We start from the raw sequence: 23,179 nt of genomic DNA on the forward strand, positions 1-23,179 counted from the left end.
AAGTCCTCTAAAAACAAAAGTTTATCTGAACTGAGATCAAAGTCATTTGCTGCAACTACTTAATGTATCATTACTTACATGTTTTTTAAAATATGGTTTATTTGTTACTTACAATTTTGAGGGTTTTTAAACGTTTTTTGTTTAATTTTATTTACCTTTATTTTATGTACATTGATATTTTATGTGAGGGTGTCAGATCTTGGAGTTAAAGACAGTTGTGAGCAGTCATGTGGGTACTGGGATTTGAACCCAGGTCCTCTGGAAGAGCAGTAAGTGCTTTTAACTGCTAAGCCATCTCTCCAGCCCTTGTTTTGTTTGTTTTGTTTTTTGTTGTTTTGGTTTTTTTTAAATACACCTCAAGAGGCAGATGGCTGGGCTGTAACGAGTAATTGCCCACCTTTTTTTCTTTTAAACCTCTTTTTTTTTTTTTTTTTTGGTTTTTCGAGACAGGGTTTCTCTGTGTAGCCTTGGCCATCCTGGACTCACTTTGTAGACCAGGCTGGCCTCGAACTCACAGCGATCCGCCTGCCTCTGCCTCCGAGTGCTGGGATTAAAGGCGTGCGCCACCACGCCTGGCTTTTTAAACCTCTTCTATAGGTTGCAAATAATTGCCTTCTCGGTCTCTGGCTAGCTTTTCTCACCATGCCCTTCAAATATCAGAAAAGATGGAGCTGTTCCGTTGTTTTTTATTTACTATGTTTGTCCACAAGGGGGAGTCAGAGGACAACATTCAAGAGTCAGCTCTCTGCCTACTGTGTCCTAGGGATTGAATTTAGGTGGCACCTTTACTCCCAGTCATCTCCAAAACCAGCCTTCAGGTAGCAGAGAGGTAATTTTTCTTCTTTTTTGGCTGTCTTGGACTTCCTGTGTAGGCCAGGCTGGCCTCAAACTCAAAGCAATCCGCCTGCCTCCGACTCCTGAGTGCTGGGGTTAAAGGTGTGCGCCACCATGCCCAGCCATAATTTTTTTTTTTTTTTTGATTTTTCGAGGCAGGGTTTCTCTGTGTAGCCTTGGCCATCCTGGACTCACTTTGTAGACCAGGCTGGCCTCAAACTCACAGCGATCCGCCTGCATCAGCCTCCCGAGTGCTGGGATTAAAGGCGTGCGCCACCACGCCCAGCTCCCGGCCATAATTTATTTTAAAGATAGGTTCTCGTGCAGCCTCAGACTTTTTCTGTGACTGTGGATGACCCATAACTCCTGGCCTAGAACTATTTTGTTTTGTTCTGTTTCCAAGGCAGGGTTTCTCTATGTAGCCTTGGCTGTCCTGGACTCAATTTGTAGACCAGGCTGGCCTTGAACTGGGATTACAGGCCTGTGCAGCTATGCCCTGCTCCAGCTAAAGTTTTTAATTTTAATGAAATCTAGTCAGATTGTTTGAGTGGGAGGAAGAGATCATGCCTAGCCAAAGGCTTGTAAAGATTTTTCTCCAGGCAGGCGTGCTAGCATCTTCCTATGATGCCAGAATTCAGAAACAGGAAAACCTCAAGTTCAGAGCCAATTCCAATTTGACTCATATAACTAACCCTGTAGTAAAACCTTTTTAACCCCCTGCTATGTTTTCTAATTCATGTACTGCAGTTTTATGTGCCTGTGTCTTTTTTTTTTTTTTTTTTTTTTTTTTTGGTTTTTCGAAACAGGTTTTCTCACTTTGTAGACCAGGCTGGCCTCAAACTCACAGCCATGTGCCTGTCTCTTGAGTGCTGGGATTAAAGGCCTGTGCTGCCACCACCCGCTGAGCCATCTTCATAGTCTCGATGTGAGTTAATGTTTGTGTTGGTGAGATATGGATTGAATTTCTCCCTGGCCCCTGGGTTTAGATGTCAGTTGTTTCAGCGTGTGGACCGTTGCTCCTGTCGAATAGTCTGGTTTTTCTCTACTGTGTCTCCTTTTCTACCTGTGTTGAAACACTTGGTTTGCATGTATGTACAGTTTGACTGTGCTTTCTTCACTCAGTATATGTTGATAAGGAGTGTACATAAACACACACACACACACACACACACACACACACACGGTGCCAGTTTTCTTGGGCTTGTACCCCACTATTTGCATATTTGCAGCCTGGTCATTTAGGTTCAATATATTTAGTAAGTACAGTCATGTGAAAAGATAAGCCAGAAATATAGCCGTTCCTGGCAGTGTGGGGAAGTGAAGCCTGTGTGACCTCGGCACTCCTAAACAGACCTATTACACACCCGTCGGGACTTCCCCCGCCTCCTTGCAGGCAATACATGCCCCATATGGCCTTGAACAAATAGTTGGCATCTCACAGCTGAGCTGCGCTGGGGGAGGGGAACTTGCTCCCAGCACTCTTCTGTCAGGGACAGGTCAGTAAGAGCGTGGTGGAAGCAAACTTGCTGTGTGTCTTTGGCTTCAGTTTCTCCATCTGGGTGAGCCTTTATTTTTATTTTTCTCTTTCTTTCTCTCTCTCTCTCGCTCTCTCCTTCCTTCTTTCTTTCTTTCCTTCCTTCCTTGACAGGGTTTCTCTGTGTTCCCCTAGCTGTCCTGGACTCACTCTGTAGACCAGGCTGGCTTTGAATTCACAGAGATCCTCTTGCCTTTGCCTCCCAAAGTGCTGGGATTAAAGGCATGCGCCACCATGCCTGGCCATCTGTTTTTTTGTTGTTGTTTTGTTTTTTTGAGTTTTTGAGACAGGGTTTCTCTGTATAGCCCTGGCTGTCCTGGACTCACTCTGTAGAACAGGCTGGCCTCAAACTCACAGCAATCCGCCTGCATCTGCCTCTCGAGTGCTGGGATTAAAGGTATGCGCCACCACGCCCGGCTTTGTTTTTATTATTTTTAAGACAAGGTTTCTCTGTGTAGCCTTGGCTCTTCTGGAACTCACTCTGTAGACCAGGCTGGCCTTAAACTCAGAGATCTGCCTGCCTTTGCCTCCTGAGTTCTGGGATTAAAGGTGTATACCATCACAACCTTGCAAAATATTGTTTTATTTGTAAGTAGGTGTATGGCGCCCACGCGTGCATGCGTGCGTGTGTGTGCATATTAGAAATTTGCACATATGAGTGTAGTTCCCATAGACTCCAGAAGAGGACAATAGATTTCTTGGAGTGGAATTAGACTATTGTGATTTGCCATTATAGGTGCCAGGAACTAAATGTGTTTCCTCTGCAAGAACAGTAGTTTTTGTTTATTTCATTTTCCTTTTTTTTTTTTTTTTTTTTCCTTTTTTTTGGTTTTTCGAGACAGGGTTTCTCTGTGTAGCCTTGGCTGTCCTGGACTCACTCTGTAGACCAGGCTATCCTGGAACTCACAGCGATCCTCCTGCCTCTGCCTCCCAAGTGCTGGGATTAAAGGCGTACGCCACCACTGCCCGGCTTTATTTCATTTTTCTATCAAGCCTGATGATATGAGTTCAGTTCCTGGGATGCAGAGGTGGAAGGAGAAAAGAGCTTCTGCAAGTTGTCCTCTGCCTCCACAGGTGCACACTGCCATGCACACAATTAAATGTAACATTTTAAACTGTTTTTTCTTTCTTTTTTCTTTTCTTTTTTTGAGATTTATTTATTTATTATTATGTATCAGTGTTGTGCCTTCCTGTATACCTGTAGGCCAGAAGAGGGGATCAGATCATGTTACAGGGGGCTGTGAGCCACCATGTGGGTGCTGGGAACTGAACTCCATCTCTCAGGTGGAAGAGCAGGTGGCGCTCTTAACCGCTGAGCCATCTCCCCCGCCCTTTTTTGGTTTTTCGAGACAGGGTTTCTCTGTGTAGCCTTGGCTTCCCTGGACTCGCTTTGTAGATTAGGCTGGCCTCGAACTCACAGCAATCCGCCTGCCTCTGCCTCCCAAGTGCTGCGATTAAAGGTGTGCGCTACCACACCCAGCCTCATTTTAACTGTTAATAAACCTCCACGTGCAGATGTTTGCATGGTTGTGTGTCCTCATTTTTGTTTTGTTTATTTTGTTTCAGACATTGGCAAATTTACTAAGAAACTCATGAAGAACCCAACACTCTCAGAATATTCTAGAGGAAGTTGTCCTGGCCACCAGGGATAAGACTAGAAGTTTTTGTTTTTTTTTTTTTTTTTTTTTTTCTTTCAAGATAGGCTTTCTCTGTGTAGCCTTGGTTGGTCTTTTTAGACCAGGTTGGCCTCGAACTCACAGAGATCCGCCTGCCTCTGCCTCCTGAGTGCTGAGACTAAAGGCGTGCGCTGCCACACCCAGCCCTAGAAGTACTTCTTAGGGTTCCTTTTCTGTTGTTTTAGATTCACTCACACATGGCTCAAAACCCAGACAACTTATAAAGAAATAAAGGGCGTCACTGTCCAGTAATGGTCAAGCACAGACCCTCTGCTTCCACCTCCTCAGCAGAGCAGTGCGGGTGGAAGGGACAGGGCAGTAGTCACTTGCGATGGCAGCCAGTGTTGGAGGGTGTCCCACTTCCCAGGCTTCTGCTTCCAGTTCTCAGATCTGCTTTTGGGTAACAGTACCTCACGCATCGCCATTTCTGAGTTCCTAAGGTGTTTTCCACTGGTACAGAGGAAGAGCTTAAGCACAGAAGGTTTGGGGTCTGCGGTACGTGGTCCTGCCCCAAGCCCCAGGTCAGCCACAGACCATGTTGTCTGTCTTCCCCACAACTTCTCCCCAAAATCTCAAGACCTGCTTTGGAGTTGTTCCAAATCTAAGAAGCAGGGTTTGTTTGTTAGCTATATCCAGGTAATCCCAGGAGGATGGAGGGTGGGGGAGACTTGGGATACACTCCTTGGCAATAAAGAGGGGCAGAGAAAACAGTCCCGGAAAAGAGGGTCTGGACCTGTCGCTGCCCTAGCAGGCACAAGCTCTTGGGCTCAAGCCTGGGTCTCATAAAGAATTATGGTAGCTGGGCGTGGTGGCGCACGCCTTTAATCCCAGCACTCGGGAGGCAGAGGCAGGCGGATCGCTGTGAGTTCGAGGCCAGCCTGGTCTACAAAGTGAGTCCAGGACAGCCAAGGCTACACAGAGAAACCCTGTCTCGAAAAACAAAAAACAAAAAACAAAACAAAACAAAAAAAAAAGAATTATGGCACAGGCCTGAAATCCTAGCACTTGTAAGGTGGTAGAGACAGGAGGATGCAAGCGCACACTCATACTCTCTCTCTCTCTCTCTCTCTCTCTCACACACACTCACACACACACAGACACACATACACACACAGGGAGGCCATAGCCTGCAAGCTCCTGAAACCTTACTAGGTCGGGGAATCATGTTCCTCCTAAAACAAGGGCATTGTATCAGACCACTGTCTTTCTCCCTGCAGCCCCGCCCCCATGTCATCAGTCTCTCAGGCCAGTCCCTTCCCCATCTCCCTTTGGCTGGGTCAGCTGACATGTTCTTGGCTTCCCAGATGTGTATACACATCTGGAGAGCACCCCTGATGACTGTTCTCCATCGACACACTGAGCTTCCTAGGCAGGGCCTGGCCAGGAAGCCCAGAGGGGGTCGCAGATGGCAAGCTGGGAGGGGGGAGGGTTCAGTCTATTTTTTGAGACATGTCATAACTCTGTAGCCCTATCTGGCTCTGAATATCTGTTAATTCCCCTGCCTCTGTCTCTCAAAGCCATATGTTACCACACCCATGCCTGGCTCAACAGAAATTTTAAGAATTTTTTTTTTTAATTAATTAATTAAAAAAAAAAAAGAATTGGGCTGGAGAGATGGCTCAGTGGGTAAGAGCACTGCTCCTCCAAAGGTCCCGAGTTCAATCCCCAGCAACCACATGGTAGCTCACAGCCATCTATAATGTGATGTGATGCCCTCTTCTGGCCTGAAGGTGTACATGCAGGCAGAACACTGTATACATAATAAATAAATAAATAAATAAATAAATAAATAAATAAATAAATCTTTAAAAAAGTAAAATAAAATAAAATAATTTTCCTTAAAAAAAAAATTTTTTTTTTAGAGTAACGTCTCTCTGTGTAGCCTTGGCTGTCCTGGCCTAAATTTGTAGACCAGGCTAGCCTTGAACTCACAGAGATCCGCCTGCCTCTGTTTCCCAGAGCACTGGGATTACAAGCATGTGCCACCACACACAGCTTTACATATTGTTTTTGTTATGGGATGTTAAAATGATCTTTTTGTGGTATTAGCAACTTGAACCCAGGGCCTTGTGCGTGCCAGGCAGGCAATTCTGCTACAACCACTGAGTTACATGCACACAGTAGCGTCAACCATTTGGAAGAGTATTGCAGGCTCCGGCCTTTTCCAAACCTACTTTATTTGAGGTTATTTAATGCCTATACCTCCCTTCCAACCCACCTTCCCTAGATAGGAGAGAAAAGAGGTTAATGGGAACAGGAGAAGTAGACCTTCTTGGATTCTGTTCCTGGGAACGATTCCCCTGGCATAGTTGGCAGGATCTCAGCAGACCAGCAATTCCACCAAAGTTGCTGCTGGAACCTGGAACAGCAGCCGGAACCCGGAGCCCCCACGCATTCTCTGGAGCAGTTCTCTCTAGAAGCGTCTGGAAGTGGAGGGATGAACAGCCAAACAACACCAAGACCCAAAAAGCTCCGCCTCCTGTTTTGGGCTCATTTTGGGCTCATATATATATATATTCTCTCAGAGTCTGTACTAAGATGTGTTTCAGCTGGCAAAAACCAAGGCCCCGCCCCCAGCCTACAAAGTGGTCCGTCTTCAACTGGATAAACATCACCTGTTCTCTCACAAGTCTGTTCCACATCCCACACTTGGGATCAAAACTAAAACGTGTACACCCACTACAGAGTACAACTCAGAGCCAGTTATGGGCCTCACGGACCTGTTATCCAGCACTTGGGAGGTAGAGGCAGTCAGATCTCTCTGAGTTCCAGCTCAGCCTGGTCTACAATTGAGTCCAGGACACTCAAGGCTACACAGAGAAACCCTGTCTCGAAAACCAACCAACCAACCAACCAACTGACCAACCAAACAAAGTACCTCATTTTGGAATGGTAAGGTGGCTCAGTGGGGGCCTGCCACCAAGCTCAACAGCAGGAGTTCAATGCCTGGGACCCACAAGGTGGGAAGAGAGAACTGGCTCCTGTCATCTGACTTAGCTTGTGGCTTGTGGCGTACAATGGTGACGTGCCCTCCACCCACATAAGTGAAGGACATGGATTCTCTTTTAAGATAACTATCTCTTCTAGAGAAAAATATATTTTGTCTGAGATTTTTTTAACAGTCCTGGCTGTCCTGGACCCACTTTTGTAGACCAGGCTGGCCTCGAACTCACAGCGATCCGCCTGCCTCTGCCTCCCGAGTGCTGGGATTAAAGGCGTGAGCCACCACACCTGGCTCTTGTCTGAGATTTTTGATGCGATTTAAACAGTTTCCTCAGAGGACTGTGGAGCTCACCTGACACGTCACTCAGGCTGCATTTGGACTGGAGAGCAGCCGACTGCAGGATTTCGAAGGGAACTGCCAAAGCTGGGTGTGCTAGTGCAAACCTGCAACCTCAGCCTTTAGGAGGTGAAGACAGGAGGCTCAGGAGTTCAGAGCTTGCTTGGGCGACCTGTGAATCTGTCCCAAACAACAGAGGAGAAAAGAAAGCCCAACAAATCAGATCAGATATGCGTGGAGAGGGAAGTGGGGAGCGGGGCAGGGTTTGTGTGTGTGTGTGTGTGTGTGTGTGTGTGTCGCGCATCAGAAACACGCAAGCCTTCTAGTAGAGTGATTCTGAGATGGTCCCTAAGGCCATGACCCTGGCTGGGGCTGGGCGAAGCTTCCAGAATGGGAGACCCAGCTTCAGGAAGTTGTCCACATTTCTGAAGGGCAGTTTATAAATTTCACAATATCCAAACAAACCCACTGAGAGGATCTTTTATTTATTTATTTACTTCTGGAACAAGGCAAAGAAGTTTATATTGAAAGCATGCGCACTCCGAGCCAGGGAAATTCTGAGAAGGAAGAGGATTCCCACCCAAACTTGCAGCAAAGTCTCAAAAATTAAAGCTGCCAGGAAAGCTGGGCGTGGTGGCCCACACCTTTAATCTTGTCACTCGGGAGGCAGAGGTCGGTGGATCTCTGTAAGTTTGAGGCCAGCCTGGTCTACAAAGAGAGTCGAGGACAGCCAGAGCTGTCACACAGAGAAACCCTGTCTCAAAAAACAAACAAACAAACAAAAAACAATAAAGCTACCAGGAGCCCCTGCCACCCAGTGAGCAGCATATGACCCCAAAGCACACACCTCACAGCAGATTTACTTTTGCCTTTGTACGGATTTGAAGTCATCAGCTGGGTGTGGCATGGGTCCTCTCTTCAGCTTTCTTACTTTCTTTCTTTCTTTTTTAAAGATCTATTTATTTATTTATTATGTATACAGTGCTCAGGCCAGAAGAGGGCACCAGATCACATCATAGATGGGTGTGAGCCACCATGTGGTTGCTGGGAATTGAACTCAGGACCTCCGGAAGAGCAGACGGTGCTCGTAACCTCTGAACCATCTCTCCAGCCCCTCTTCAGCTTTCTAAGTGTTAGGATTAGAGGAGACTACAGACTTGTCTGGCTGTTTAATTCTGTTTCCTGAAACAGGGTCTCTCACTTGGCCTACACCCGCCTGGCATTCACTACATAGCTCAGGCTAGCCCCAAACATCAGTCTTCTCCCTCTGCTGCTAGAGAGCTGATTATAGCCATGAGCCACTGTGCCTGAGTCAGGATGAGTTTGTTTGCTTGTTTGTTTGTTTGTTTGTTTTTGAGACAGGCTCTTGCCTTGTAGCCTCGGCTGCCCTGGCAGTCTTTATGTAGATCAGGCTCAGGATTGCAGAGGTCCACCTGCCTCTGCATCTCCAGTGCTGGGATTAAAGCTGTGTGCCACAAAGCCTGGCTTTTCAGCTGGCTTTTAATTTTGAGTAGCCCTGGCTAGCCTGGATTTTCTCATGTACAACAGGCTAGCCTTGACCCTACTGCTCAGCTTTTGGCGTGCTAGAACTACCACACATAGCCGGAACAAAAATGTAAGCAGAAAAGAACAAAAACAGCTAGGCGTGGCGGCGTGGCGGCATGGCACACGCCTTTAATCCTAGCATTTGGGAGGCAGAGGCAGGCAGCTCACTGTGAGTTCGAGGCCAGCCTGGTCTACATGAGTCCAGGACAGCCAAGGCTAACACAGAGAGATCCTGTCTCAAAAACAAAAACAAAATAAAACAACAAAAAATAAAACAGTGTCGATATGGTGCTACACGCCTTTAATTCTAACATTCAAGGAGCAGAAGCAGGAGAATCTATGAGTTCAAGACAGCCTGGTTAGCATGGCAAGTTCTAGAACATCTAGGACTACCTAGTGAGACCCTGTTTCTTTCTTTTCTTTCTTTCTTTTTTTTTTTTTTTTAAGTTTTTTGAGACAGAGTTTCTCCGTGTAATATCCCTGGCTGTCCTAGAATTCTCTTTGTAGATTAGGCTGGCCTCGAACTCACAGAGATTCACCTGCCTCTGCCTCTCAAGTGCTGGGATTAAAGCCATGCATGCCACCACGCCCGGTTGAGACCCTATTTCAAAAACCAAAACCAAAATGGTTTTTGGGGTGTAGCTCAGTGCTAAGTAGAGCATATGCTTACCATATGTAAAGCTCTGGGAACCCCACATTAAAAAAATCAATATAAAGAAATGAACTTTGGAGCTGCAGAGATGGCTCAGAGGTTAAGAGCACTGATTGTTCTTTCAAAGGTCCTGAGTTCAATTCCCAGCAACAGCATGGTGGCTCACAACCATCTGTAGTGAGATCTGGTGCCCTCTTCTGGTATGCGGGCAGAATATTGTATAAATAATAAATAAATAAATGTTTAAAAAAAAAAAAAAGAAAGAAAGAAAGAAATGAACTACGGGTAACAGCGTCAGGGGCTTAGGCATAAGCTGACCACAGGGTGACTTACCCCAGCAAAGATGAGCCATATTCTGCCAGTGACATCACAAAATTTAACCTGTGTGATCTTATAAAGCCACACTCAGTCCTTTTATCAACTGAAGTTCCTTCCTCTGAACCTTAGGAACATCACATATTCAAGGTTGCAGACCCAGAACTGAAGCCTTGGGCATGGCCAAGCCTGGGGCCTGACGCTTTCCTCCTGCCCCTGACTGCAGATGGAGATAGCCAGCTGCCGATGCAGGGCAGAGGGCTCTGGGAGCAAGGGAATAGAGGACACAGGTCAAGCAGGGCTTTGAAGTTGACAGTGACACACAGCTGGGTGGGGGTTGGAGACTGCAGGGGAGCAACAGTTCTGTGAAGTCTCGTGGGGCGGGGCTCTCAGATGAGCTTTGCAGAGTTATGTATGGATCTGGAGATGAGCAGGCAGAAGGGGTCTGAGGGTTGGCGAGGAAGGGCAGAGCCAGAGAAGGCAGGATCTGAAAGGGGGGGGGGGGAGGCAGCCGAGCCTAGGCCTCAGAAGGACTTGGCAGTGGGAGGTGGAAGGAGAATTGTTCCCGGTGCTGACTGAAAGCCAAGACGGAGTCATTTCATGGCACGTAAGCGCCGTTGACAAGACGCCTGTACACAGAACCGACGGGCGGCCTTTGCCATCCCACTTGATTTGTTTACCTTCCTGAGAAACGACCTCACCCTGCAATCTAGGCTGGCCTCCGTACTACCAGGTAACTTGGGCTGCCTTCAGATGAGCAGCAATCCTCCTGCCTCAGCTTGCTGGATTGTAGGCATAAGCTACCAAGCTGACATTCTTTGATTTTGACTATATTTATTTATTTATTTATTTTTGGTTTTTTGAGACAGGCTTTCTCTGTGTAGCCTTGGCTGTCCTGGACTCACTTTGTAGACCAGGCTGTCGTAGAACTCACAGTGATCTGCCTGCCTCTGCCTCCCTAGTGCTGAGGTTAAAGGCGTGCGCCACCACTGCCTGGCTGACTGTTTTATTTTGAAACCTATGGCCTTAAACATTAAACATGCTGGCTAAATGCACTACCACTAAGTTACCATCTGCAGCTGCCTCCTTCCACCTTCTTCTTCTTCTTCTTCTTCTTCTTCTTCTTCTTCTTCTTCTTCTTCTTCTTCTTCTTCTTCTTCTTCTTCTTCTTTTTTTATTTTTCCAGACAGGATTGCTCTGTGTAATAGCCCTGGCTGTCTGGAACTCTCCTTGTAGACCAGGCTGGCCTCAAACTTACAGAGATATGCCTGCCTCTGCCTCCCCAGTGCTATGATTAAAGGAGTGTGCCACCATGCCTGGCTTCAGCCACCCTACTTCTTTTTCTCTTGTTTGAGATAGGATCTCAGGTGTCCTAGGCTGGCCTCAGTCTCCTTATGCGGCTGACACTGGACTTGAGGCTCTTTGCACATCTGTGCACCATTTGTGTGCCTAGTGCTCTCAGAGGCCAGAGAGTGCACTGGATCACTGGAACTGGGCTTACAAGTGGCTGTGAGCCACCATGTGCTGGGATTCTCACCTGGGTCCTTGCAAGAGCAGTTAGTGCTCCTCACTGCTGAGCCATGCCCAGCTGTGACACCTGGTTTACCATCTAATGTTTGTGAAGGGACCTCTCAGGTTTCTATTTTATTTTATTTTATTTTATTTTCTTCTCAGGTTTCTTACTGTGGCCCTTGGGCGAGGTAGCTGCTGTCACAAAAAAGACACCTACATAGATGATACAGTACCTCAGAGGTGGCAGCCTTCTTCTGCTGGTTCTCCTGAGTTCAGTCATAAGCAAAAGAAACAAGAGTAGAGTCACATACCCCACACACACAAACATGCCCCCCCAGTCCCCACCCCCTCCCCCACCCCAGCATCCCAGGACATTGTCATTCAGATCCCAAGAAGGACACCCAGAAGAGACAGCTGGGCCAGGAGACAGGCAGGCTCCACTCCCTCCCTCCTTCTAAGCTAATGCCACCATTGGCCTCTTGTGGGCTTCCCTGCCTCTGTTCTGTGAACTACTGTAAGCCAGGCATTCTAGAACTCAGCTTCCATTTTGATGCCCTTTTCAGAACAGAAGGAAGCCTCCAGTAGACACCGAGGGAGCTGGGATCAGAGCCCACTGTCTCAGCCTGTCTATGTTGCAGAGGGTTGCAGAGGACACTTCTGAGCTGGCCCAAGACACGCTGCCATTTCACCTGTACACCACCACTAACCCTGCTCCGCCTGCCCTGTGGACCTGTTGTCTATTTTGTGCAGGTCTTTGCCCATACTACGCATGTGCCCCACCTATTAATAACCGCCCAAGTAACTATACCAAGAGATCACACTGATGGTACCAGCCCCACTTCCCCAACCACCCATCTTTACCCCATTTGCATGTTGTCCCCCCACTTCCTCTCTGAATTCACCCAGCCCATGGCTCACACCAAAGTTTAAGAGTCTGGGCAGAAGAACACCTCCCTAGCAGTTCGGTAGAATACCGCAATCTGGTAATTTCCAGTCTCAGGATGACTCAGTGATGTCTGCAGGGCAGGAGTGGAGGAGGCAGCTGATCTGTGGGGTGTGGACGAGGCTCTCCTCACTCTGTTCCTCATGGGGGAAGCCCCCTAGTTCGAGAGCAGAAGAGGCCATGTGTCGTATGGAGGATGCTCTCACCAGGTCCTGAAGATGCCTCAAGGAGATGGGAAAAAGCTGACCCACGGGTCAGGTCCTCATACCTCGGGCAGCACAGGCAAGGGATGTGGAGGCAGACAGGTCGAGGTGCTGACTCAACTGACGACTGTGCTTTCTAACCCCCAAGCCAAGAGTGCTTAATAAGCTGTGCCGTGAAAACTCCAAACTGTATTTACAGCTGCGTCAGAGTCAAGTCGGGACCTCCTGCCTCAGTGGTCTCCATTTGATCAGGGCATGGTATGTTAAGTTGCGCTTTTGAGACCTGGTCTCATCAAGTAGTCCGGGTTGGCCTGAAAGTTTCCATCCTCTTCATCACTGGGATTACTGGCCAAGTGCTTTCTCTTATAGTTCGTCCAGCCCTTACTTACTTATAGCCACGGTCTCGCTGTGTGGCTCTGGCTGGCCCAAAAATAGACATAGGGAGAACCCTGGATTTAAACTAAAAAAAAAAAAAAAAAAAAAAAAAAGGCCCCACATACTTTTGCCTCCAGAGTGCTGTGCTTCAAGGTGTGTGCCACCATGCTTGGCAATTGTATACTCTTTTTTTTTTAGTGTGTTTTGCATGTGTGGGCATGACTGCCATGGCCATGGTGTTAAGTATAGAAGTCAGAGGCCAGCTTGTGACAGTCAGTTCCTATATTCCAGTAATGTGGTGTTTATTGTTAATTTTGAGTTAGTAAGTGGGCTGGCCAACAACAGGACTAGGTAACACAGGCACAGGGCATTGTACTTTTCCATCTTAACCATCATAACAACCCTAAGTACAACAGTCCCTTACATTTTCTCTGGGAACAATGAAGTGTCTCAGTTTTGCAGCCTAGAGTGACCTGGAATGCAACCCGATCCTCCTGCCTCTGCCTGGGGAGTGCTGGGTGACAAGGTGTGAGCTGCCATTCCCTGCTTTCCTTAGGACTGCGATGGTCCTAAGGCTGGGACCCAAGGCCCTGATAGTGCGTACCTGTAGTTCTGGCACTTGGGAGTAGGAGGCAGGAAAATCAGGGGGAGCTCAAGGCCAGCCTGGGCTGGAATTCATGACCTAGTATCTCATGTGCCTCTTTCCCTATTTAAGACAAAACCCAAAAAGACTGCTGGATGAGGTGGCAAATTTCTGTAATCCCAGCACCCAAGGAGGCAGAGGCAGGTGGATCTCTGTGGGTCAGTGGCCAGCCTGGTCTACAAAGCCAGTCAAGGACAGGCAAGGCTGTTACACAGAGAAACGCTGTCTTGAAACAAAAAAAAGCTGATCATGGTAGGGGGTTCCCCACCCCAAGACAGGGTTTCTCTGTGTAGCCGTGGCTGTCCTGGACGTTGTAGACCAGGCTGGCCTTGAACTGTCTCTACCTCCACGAGTGCTGAGATTATAGGGTTTTAAAAAAGATTTATTAAGCAGGGCAGTGGTGGCACACGCCTTTAATCCCAGCACTATGAAGGCAGAGGCAGGTGGATCCCTGTGAGTTAGAGGCCAGCCTGGTCTACAGAGTGAGTCCAGGACACCCAAGGCTACACAGAGAAACCCTGTCTTGAAAAACAAAAAAACAAAACCAACAAAAAAAGATTTATTATGTATACAATACCTTGCCTGCATTACACCTACAGGCCAGAAGAGGGCATCAGACCTCATTATAGATGGTTGTGAGGCACCATGTGGTTGCTGGCAATTGAACTCAGGACCTCTAGAAGAGCAGTCAGTGCTCTTAACCTCTGAGCCATCTCTCCAGCCCCAGTTGGGGGATCCTAAGTGAGCAGGTCATAGTGGTCCATGGGTATAATGCCAGCCTTTGGGACAGGGAAGCAATACAAGCCAAGTCTCAGGTACAACTATATAGCCATCTTATACTATTCAACACCTTCCTTCCAAGACAAAAATCAAGGTGTCGGTGAGAGAGATGGCTCAGTAGTGGGTAAGAGTGCAGGCTGCTCCTCCAGAGGATCCAGGTTCAGTTCCCAGGCCCCACACGGTAGCTTACAATCTTTTTTTTTTTTTAACTCCAGTTTTAGGTCTGGACTTCTAGGGCACCATACTCAAATGGTACAAGACATGTATTCAAACACCCATTCACATAAAAAATATTTAAAAATTGAAACAATAAAACCCAAACAAAAGCCAGCATCTGAGTTTGAGGCCAGCCAGGGTTACATAGCGAGACCCTGCTGCAAAAAGTTAAAAAAAAAAAAAAAAAAAGTATTTGGGCCTGAAGGTCACCTAGCCTATATGCAGGGCCAGGGGTCAGCGGCAAGAGGAAGACAGCTGGCTGGTGCTTTATGATGGGACAGAAGCACATAGCTGTCCACCACAGCCCTCAGGATCTCATTTCACAACTCACTCCTGGTGTATGAGTCTTGGGATCAGGAGCTATAGGCTCAGCAGGGCCACTATGATGGGCCAGGTTGACTAGGGGTAACCTCAAGGCCTGGCACAGGTGAGCTCTATTCCAGGGAGCACTGACCACACAAACACGCAGACCCGATTCCCAGAGTTTGATCCACGGGAGAAGCAGGGACACACAAATCAGGAAATCTGTGACTCACCATGATCACTTGAAAGCAGGTTATACCATTCCTCCTGATGCTAAACTCCCAAGGTGCTGGGGGAAGGGCAAGGTGTTGGGGCCCAGCTCAGCGAAACTGCTTGCTTAGCAAGTGCAAGGCTTTGGGTTCCCAGCACTGGGGGAAAAAATGACACTGCCCCCCTGCCATGCCCCCAAAACAAAACCAGGAAGGGGTCAAAGTGAGCAAGGACACACATGGAGTTCAGTGTCAGTCTCTGCCTTTCACTCTGGTGGCCCCACCTTGGGAAATTCTGCTCAGCTTCAAGGCAGCTGGTCTGCAGGGACTTGGAGGCAGCTGGGTGGGGCAGGCGCAGATCCCTCTCGCAAGGCAGGGCTGTTTGCTCTGTGCAATTTCTCTCGTTCAAGCTTTACCCTTGGCGTATGTGTTGCAGCCTGCGCCGTGTGGTACTCTACTAGCCTCGTCTTACCCAGCAGCAGTCACAGCCAGTGTGTCTCAGCGACTCCCTGAGAGATGGGTCTTTCCACATTCAGCTTAGAGGGGGCCGAGACTTACAAGTCCAGCTCTGGGTCCTCCAAGTTGTTGATCTAAACCAACTTCTAGCCGATGAACTACATCACTCGTCCTAGGATCAGAGGGGTTGGCTGTGGCAGCCTGAATTACCACGCTCCACGCCTTTCATCCCAGGATGGGAGGCAGAGGTAGGTGGATCTGAGCTCCGGGCCAGCCAGGGCAGCATAGTGAGAGACCCTGTCTACTAAAAAAGACATCACCAAGGAGGAATAAAGATACACAGTGAAGAATTCATTGTATGTTTATTCACAGTTCATCACTACCTACCAAACTGCTATTCGCAGAAGTTAAAGGAGTAAGTACATAGGTCTTTTTATTTAAACACTGATCTTTAAATATATACACACAAAACTTAGTTCGGCAAGGCTTCATGATATACACCAATTCCAGAACAAAACAATCAAATGGCCCAGGTGTAATTCCAGAGATCATTGTTATCGTCAGCAGGGAGAGAAGCAGAGCCAGCAGGGTGGGAATGCGCTCCACAGAAGGCTGCCTCCTGGGCCGCAGGGGTGCTCCACGCTAAGTCCATCTCAGAACCAGAGTCCAGGGGAGACCCCACGCTGAAGAACCTAGCAGCCCAAGGATGCCACCAACTCCAAAGGAGAGACTGGGAGCAGCCTTGTTTCTGTGGAGGAAGGAGGCTGCGTGGAGAGATGGTGGACAGGCACGTGGCTGGAGGACTGGGCGCACAGGAGACAATAAAAAAAATCTTTGCATTGGTCTTGGTCTTTCCTGCCTGGCAAGGCTTCATGGGATGGGGGCAGCAGAACCACTGCAAACACAACCCAGTGTGCACAGAGATGCAACCAACCCCACAGCCCTGCTGTTTGCATCCTAGGCAGGTTGGAAAATACACAATTGAGAACAAGGACCTAAAAATTTAAGAGCAAGAAAAACGAGAAGCCAACATCCTCAACTCCCATCCGAGTGCAGCCTGGGACAGGGGGAAGGCGGTTTGGACAACTCCTGCTCCTCCAACTTTTCTGTATGTTTGATACTTACTTGCTCCAGGCATAGAAGCGCAGGCCACAAGTGAGACCTGAGGCCAGGCATTCTGAGGCCCGGTAAGTGTGAGCTCACAAAGCTGAGCCCGTCCCAGATGGGGATACCAACACCTTCTGCTTCTACCGGCTCCTTCCTCTATCCTGTTTCCCCTGCCCTGAGAGGAAAGTATTTACACAGGACAGGAGACTTATCAGCTGAAAAGCTCTGGACTGTCTTTAACTTACTTAAAAAAAAGAAAGTAAAAACACCACTCATAAAACACCCTTGAAATAAGAAAAAAAGGCACTATGAAAACAACATCTTGACAACACCCGAAGGGAACAGTATGGAGAGGCGCAGGCCTGCAGTCTGACTCTCAGGAGACCACAGGTGGGCGGCGGGCCTCCTTCCCCTAAGTCCAACTGCGATGGAATGCTCCCGGCTGCAGGTGGATGCCCTTGGGTATCTCTGGTAGAAGCCCAACCAAGGGCCACAGATGCCCTGGGCACCCCTGTGTGAAGACTACGGCTCTTTTTGTCCATCCATCTCCACAAACATTTTGCATAGAGAAAATACCAGCCCACTTGGTTTCTTTTCTTTTATTGGCATCAGCTGGGGCTATATGTGGCCTTAAATGTCATGCACGGAAGGACAGGAAAGAAAGGATGAGAAAAAGGACATGGGAGGGGAACAGGAGCAGCGGCGAGATTCTGTAGTAAAAATCATAATTCAATTCAATAGGTTAAGTTTTGGCATTATGAAATCAAACGCCCCTTCCCACCCCCCAAAGTTGCAACCTAAGTGAGAGGGTCCCAGTGGGACCCAGCCAGGTGTTCTGCATTCCCTCACAGGCTGTGACAGGCAGCATGTGGGTGTAACTCTTGTGTATGGTCTCAACTTTTCACTTTCTTTAAATAATCTCTTTTGCTTCTTAGACGTTCCGGTTCACTGGGGTGACGTAATTGCGGGGAAACATGCCGGTCTGCCCATGGCAGGCCCCCTTCCACCAGTTGGGATCTGAGTTATCCATGACGTGGATGAAGTCTCCTCTGCGAAAGCCCAGCTCACCATCCTCCTGGGGGTCAAAGTCAAAGAGCGCCTGGACATACGTTGGCTGCTGCAAGAGAGAAGGAGAGGAAATGGTGTTCCTGATGCTGTCAGCTCCTTGTAAGCTTTAGGGGTGTGAGCATGTGCAGACCCGCCACTTCCCACAGCAGCCGTCACCTCCTCCCTCCACTCTGAAACGTTTCTAAGTCCTCCTAGGTAGGTTTAGAGTGCTCCTTTATTCATGTTCAAAACCCACAGGGGGTATATACATCCATGTCGCCAAGGATGGCCAATAGGCTCTATCAGCTAGTGGGGAGCAGCTGTGTGTGCTAGAGTTCTGTTAAACAGGTTTGAAAATATCTGTTCCAGTCACTTAGGCCAAAGAGCTTCCATAAAACAAACAGTCCCCACTGGGTGTGGTGGCGCACGCCTTTAATCCCAGCACTTGGGAGGCAGAGGCAGGCGGATCGCTGTGAGTTTGAGGCTAGCCTGGTCTACAAAGCAAGTTCTGGACAGCCGAGGCTACACAGAGAGACTCTGTCTTGAAAAACCAAAAACCAAACAAACAAAAATCCAAAAAACAAACAAACGAACTCCTGTTGGCGAGGAACAGGAGTGAGTACAGACAGCACCCCCTCGCAGGCTGCTGGGGACACAGCCATCTGACTGTGCACTGACAGGTCCGCATCGCAAACATGCACAGGGGCTGCTGTGGTGGCCATGCCAGGGCCTGTGTTCTAGAGGAGCCCCTCTCATCTGCTGGAAGTGACCCAAAGCTCTCTGGCTTACCTGTGGCACCTGTTCAATATCCCGCAGGAATATCTGCTGGTTCCTGGACACGGATGTTGATCTGTGGTAATCTACCAGCTCATTCAAAGAGTTAAACTTCACCACCCACAGGAAGTACTTTCCGGCTCCGTCCCGGAGCACCTTGAAGTGCTGTACGTCATTTCCAAACCTGAGGATGGGGAGAAGAGGCATGAAGCAGCCACCAGGCTCTGCAGGGCTGTCCCAAACCCGAAGGTGTCAAGGGAGTCCACTCATCTGGCGTGGCTTTTCAGAGTGAGGGGACATAGTAGCCGCACACCACCCTGAGTCTCCAGCTGGAGGGAGTGGGGAGCATCTCCAGAGCCTCCCCTATAGCTCTCCTGACTACTGGCCACCAGTCCCTCACAGAGGGAAGCCCACCCACTAGTCTAACTCTTAAGAGCCTGTGGATCTACTCATACGGCTCTACCTGCTTTAAAGGCTGAAATGATGATGTGATACTCAACATTGGCTCAGGCTGGCTTTGAGCTCACTAACCGGCCAAGCTGGCCTACAACTCACGATGATCTTCCCAGCCTCCCCATTGGTGGGATTACATGCTTTCCACTGAGGAATTTTTCATACTGTTTTTGCTTTTCTGGGTAACGAGACTTAAGTATCAAGAAACAAACACTCCACCGTTACACAAGGCACAAGATCGACAAATGTGATTGGGACAGAACACTGCTTCTTGTCCACTGCCAACCCTTCAAATTCAGTCTTAAGGCCAAGAGGAGGTAAAGGCGCCCTAAGGGCAGTCCAGCAGATGGCAGTCCTGAGCTTCCAGCTGGGGAGCCCAGCACCCAGGGACAGTCTGAAACCAGATACAAACCCCAGACACAGTTTCCCCATAGACACATATAATCTGATAAAGCTTAATTTTCATGGAAACAATTATAACAATATGCCATCATGAAAGTTATTTAAAATCTAGGAGTTATTTCTGGAATTTCTGGCTGGCCTCTGGCAACTGAAATGGAGGAAAGCGAGACCACAGTGGCCAGATGACTTCACTGTTTCCAGTGAGAAGCAAAGGCTTCGAGAGGACTATGCTGGCTCCTAAAACCTAAGGGTCCTTCTGTGATGCACATGGATTCAGAGCGCAGGGTCACTTGTCACCACGACCTTGTCACCAGATTCCGAAGACCTTGAAACTAGTGCGCTATCTCAGAGGCTGGTGCTGTTAAGCCCTCACGTTTTCCCTGTATGTGCGTACTTGTTCATGAAGTGTGAATGCACATGTGGGCATGTATGTGGAAACCTCCTGTCAATGGTGGCCGTCTTCCTGGACCTCTCTTCCATCTTATTCTGAAGTAGGTCTCCCTGACCCTGGAGCTCACTGATTAGTCAGGGTTAGCTGGCCACAGGGCTCCAGGCGTCAGCCTCTCTCCCTCTCTCTTCCCTGCCACCAGTTTTGACACTGCGGATCCTAACTCAGGTCCTAATGCTTGCATATCCCGCCATATATCTTATTCCTAGAGTGATAACACATTAACTTCTTTAATTTTAAAATTACACGTCTCTATATATGCACACGTGTGCATGTGTGTGGTGGGCATGGACATGGAGTCAGAAGGCAACTTGTAGAATTCACCCACTGAGCCATGTCTCTAGCCGGGGTCTGATATAGCCCAGGCTGGCTTTGAACTCACCGTGTAGCCAAGGATAACCTAGAACTTACAACCCTCCGAGTGCTGGGATTACACTTAGTTGTAGGTAGTGCTTGTACTAGGAACAGAACCCAAAGCCTCACGGGCGCTAAACAAGCACTCTACCTCCTGCCCTGGATCTCTATCCTCTACAAGATTTCCTTTGCTGGAAGGGAATAGCTCGGCCTTCCTGGTGTCTTTAGCAGGAGCATGTATAGAGATGACAGTGTCTAACCTACAAGCTAGTCTCCAGAAGACACTCTGCTCAGGGCCTGGCCACTACCCACTGATTAACTATTTGTCTCCGCCACTTGGAGCAGTGTAGGCCAAGGACAGCAGACAACACACAGCTACTGAGAAGCATAAAAGTGGTAATTCTACAAACCCAGCCCAGGATGCTGTTAGACCCTTACACACATTCAATAAAAAACTTCAACGTGGTGGTGCACGCCTTTAATCTCAGCATTGGGGAGGCAGAGGCAGGTATATGACTGTGAGTTCACGGCCAGTCAGGTCTACAGAGCGAGTTCCAGGACAGCTAGAGCAGTTATATAAAGAAACCTTGTCTCAATAAAACAAAACAAAAGCTGGGTGTAGCGGTGCATGCCTTTAATCCTAGCACTTGGGAGGTAGAGGCAGGTGGATCGCTCTGAGTTCGAGGCCAGCTAACTGAGTCCAGGACAGCCAAGGCTACACAGAGAAACTTTGTCTCTTGAAAAACCCAAAAAACAAACAACCTCTCCCCTCCAAAACCAGAAAGAAAGAAAGAAAGAAAGAAAGAAAGAAAGAAAGAAAAAAGAAAAGAAAAGAAAACTGGCCCTGAATGCTGTTCCTGAAGGTTCATGCCACTGGGAAGCTAAAATTCAGATCTGCTACAACTAGGCTTTAGAGCAAAACGCTAGGATTTCCATGAAAAGAATCTGTTAACACTTTCCCCATAGCCTTACGATCAATCAATCCAGTCAATGGCAGCAGCTTCTGTGGACAACCCCAGCAGGAAATACTTACTTGACAGACAAGGAGAAGTCCCCAGGAGCACTCTCACTCTCTCGGATTAGGAAGGCCCCATCATGCCGCTGCTTACTCAGCATTTCTTCTGCCTTGGCTCTGGGAATTTTGCCAAAAAACCACCTAAGGAAGGAAGGCAAGCTGGTCAACATCTGCTTCCCCACAAAGAAGCGGATGTGCAAGTAAAAAGAGTAAAAACGAGGACACTCCTTGCTGGAGGAAGAGGGCAGAGCTTAACCACTGTCTCCTACCTAAGGCTCCCTGGGCCAAGTCTGTCTGGCTCGGGGCCTTCCTGAGAAATCATGTTTTCAAAAAGCTCCACCCACTCTACTTTCTAGATCAAGGCTTAAGGAAGCAAGGCAGGCCAGTCTTCAAGTCTACAAGGAGGCCATTACAAACTTGCAGTCACAGAAAGCAGGGTTCTAAAGCCAAAGCCGCCTGTCCCTCACTCACGCATCAGGAGGCACCTAGGAAAGCCCTGCTGCCCAGGATGAAGGGCATAGGGAGAGACAGGCCTTTCCAAGTCATTCCCTAAAAGGAGTGTAGTGGAGGGCTGGGAGGCCTAGAACTGGAGGCAGGGTTTCTGCCAAAGCACAAGGGGAGGCTTGCAGTGGCAGAGCAAACCTTTAACCTAGCACTCAGGAGGGAGAGGCAGGAGGAACTAACTCTGTGAGTTCAAGGTTAGCCTGATCTACATAGTTCTAGGACAGCCAGAGCTAGAGACAGACCCTGTCTGGAAAAGCCAAAGTCCTACCTTACCTTAAATGGTAACTGGAATTCTTCAGTATGCAAAGTGACAATCACAACAGTACCACCATCTATTACAGTTACAAACTTTCATTTTATTACAGCTATTATTAACATTTTAGAGACAGGGTCTTATGTAGCTCAGGCTGCCCTCAAACTCTTTATGTAGGTGAAACTAGCCTTGAACCTCTGATTCTCCTGCCTAACTTCCCAGTGCAGGGATTACAGGCACGCACCACCAAATCCAGGTCTGTTCTTTTCTTTTGTGCAAGTAGTGAGCCTACTTGAGCTTCCCAGACTGGTTCAAACTTGCTACACAGCAGATGAGTCTGACCTTCCTGTATGGAGTGCTTGGCCACAGGATTGTCCAATGTGACTAGTTTTATGTGATGCTGGGTGCTGACCTCAGGCCTCATGCATGCTCAATAAGACCCTGGTAACTAACATAACCCAACTTTCTTTCTTTTCTTTCTTTCCCTGTGACAAGGTTTCTCTGTATAGCCCTGGCTATCCTGGACTCATTTTGTAGACTCACAGAGATCCACCTGCCTCTGTCTCCTGAGTGCTGGGATTAAAGGGTACACACCCTGAGTTTGAGGCCAGCCTGGTCTACAAAGCAAGTCGAGGACAGCCAAGGCTACAAAGAGAAACCTTGTCTCGGGAAAACAAACAAACAACAAAACAAAACCCCAAAAAATTGCATGCCTTAAGAGGCCAAAATTATCCCCTAGAACAGGAGTTAAAGATGGTTGTACGCTGTTATGTGGGTGCTGGCAACCAAAGTCCTCTGGAAGAACATCCAGTGCTCGTAACTAACTGCTGAGTTGTTTCTGTGACTTGAAATAAAAATGTAAACTGTGATTATGAAAGTTGGGTTTATAAAGCTGGGTGTGGTGGCACATCCCAAGGCTACACAGAAAAACCTTTTTTTGTTTTTTGTTCTGCCTGCCTCTGCCTCTTGAGTGCTGGGATTACAGGCGTGAGCCATCCCACCTGGCAGGCATGCGAATGTGACAGAGACATACACATAGGCAAAACACCCATAAGTATAAAATTATAAGATTATTAATTATTGCCACCTAAGCCTAACTTTTATACTCTTTGTTTTTGTTTTTTTGTTCTTAGTGTGGCCCTGGCTGTCCTAGACTCACTTTGTAGACTAGGCTGGCCTTGAACTCAAAGATCCGCCTGTCTCTGCCTCTCGAGTGCTGGGATTAAAGGCGTCTGCTACCATGCCTGGCTTTATAATCATCTTTTAATGTTCTTTTGTGGCTTCCAGGGATCAAATTCGGGTCATGTTGTTTATGTGACAAATGAGATGTTTTGCTGGGCCTACAG

The 23,179-nt window shown here is 48.1% G+C and overlaps 1 protein-coding gene across 1 annotated transcript in view; it reads right to left on the reverse strand.

Annotated features, from left to right (window-relative positions):
• Nucleotides 1-16,728: 16,728 nt before the first annotated feature.
• The window catches only part of Grb2 (growth factor receptor bound protein 2), a 60,319-nt gene continuing 53,868 nt past the window's right edge, over nucleotides 16,729-23,179 (reverse strand). Inside the window, exons 4-6 of the mRNA XM_051159046.1 lie at nucleotides 21,095-21,217; nucleotides 18,420-18,588; nucleotides 16,729-17,700 (exon numbers count right to left, since the gene is read on the reverse strand). Of these exons, the coding sequence (XP_051015003.1) occupies nucleotides 17,515-17,700; nucleotides 18,420-18,588; nucleotides 21,095-21,217 (478 nt within the window). The 3' untranslated portion in view covers nucleotides 16,729-17,514. The remainder of the gene's footprint in view (nucleotides 17,701-18,419; nucleotides 18,589-21,094; nucleotides 21,218-23,179) is intronic.

Source organism: Acomys russatus, chromosome 16, assembly GCF_903995435.1.
Source record: "Acomys russatus chromosome 16, mAcoRus1.1, whole genome shotgun sequence".
NCBI lineage: Eukaryota > Metazoa > Chordata > Mammalia > Rodentia > Muridae > Acomys > Acomys russatus.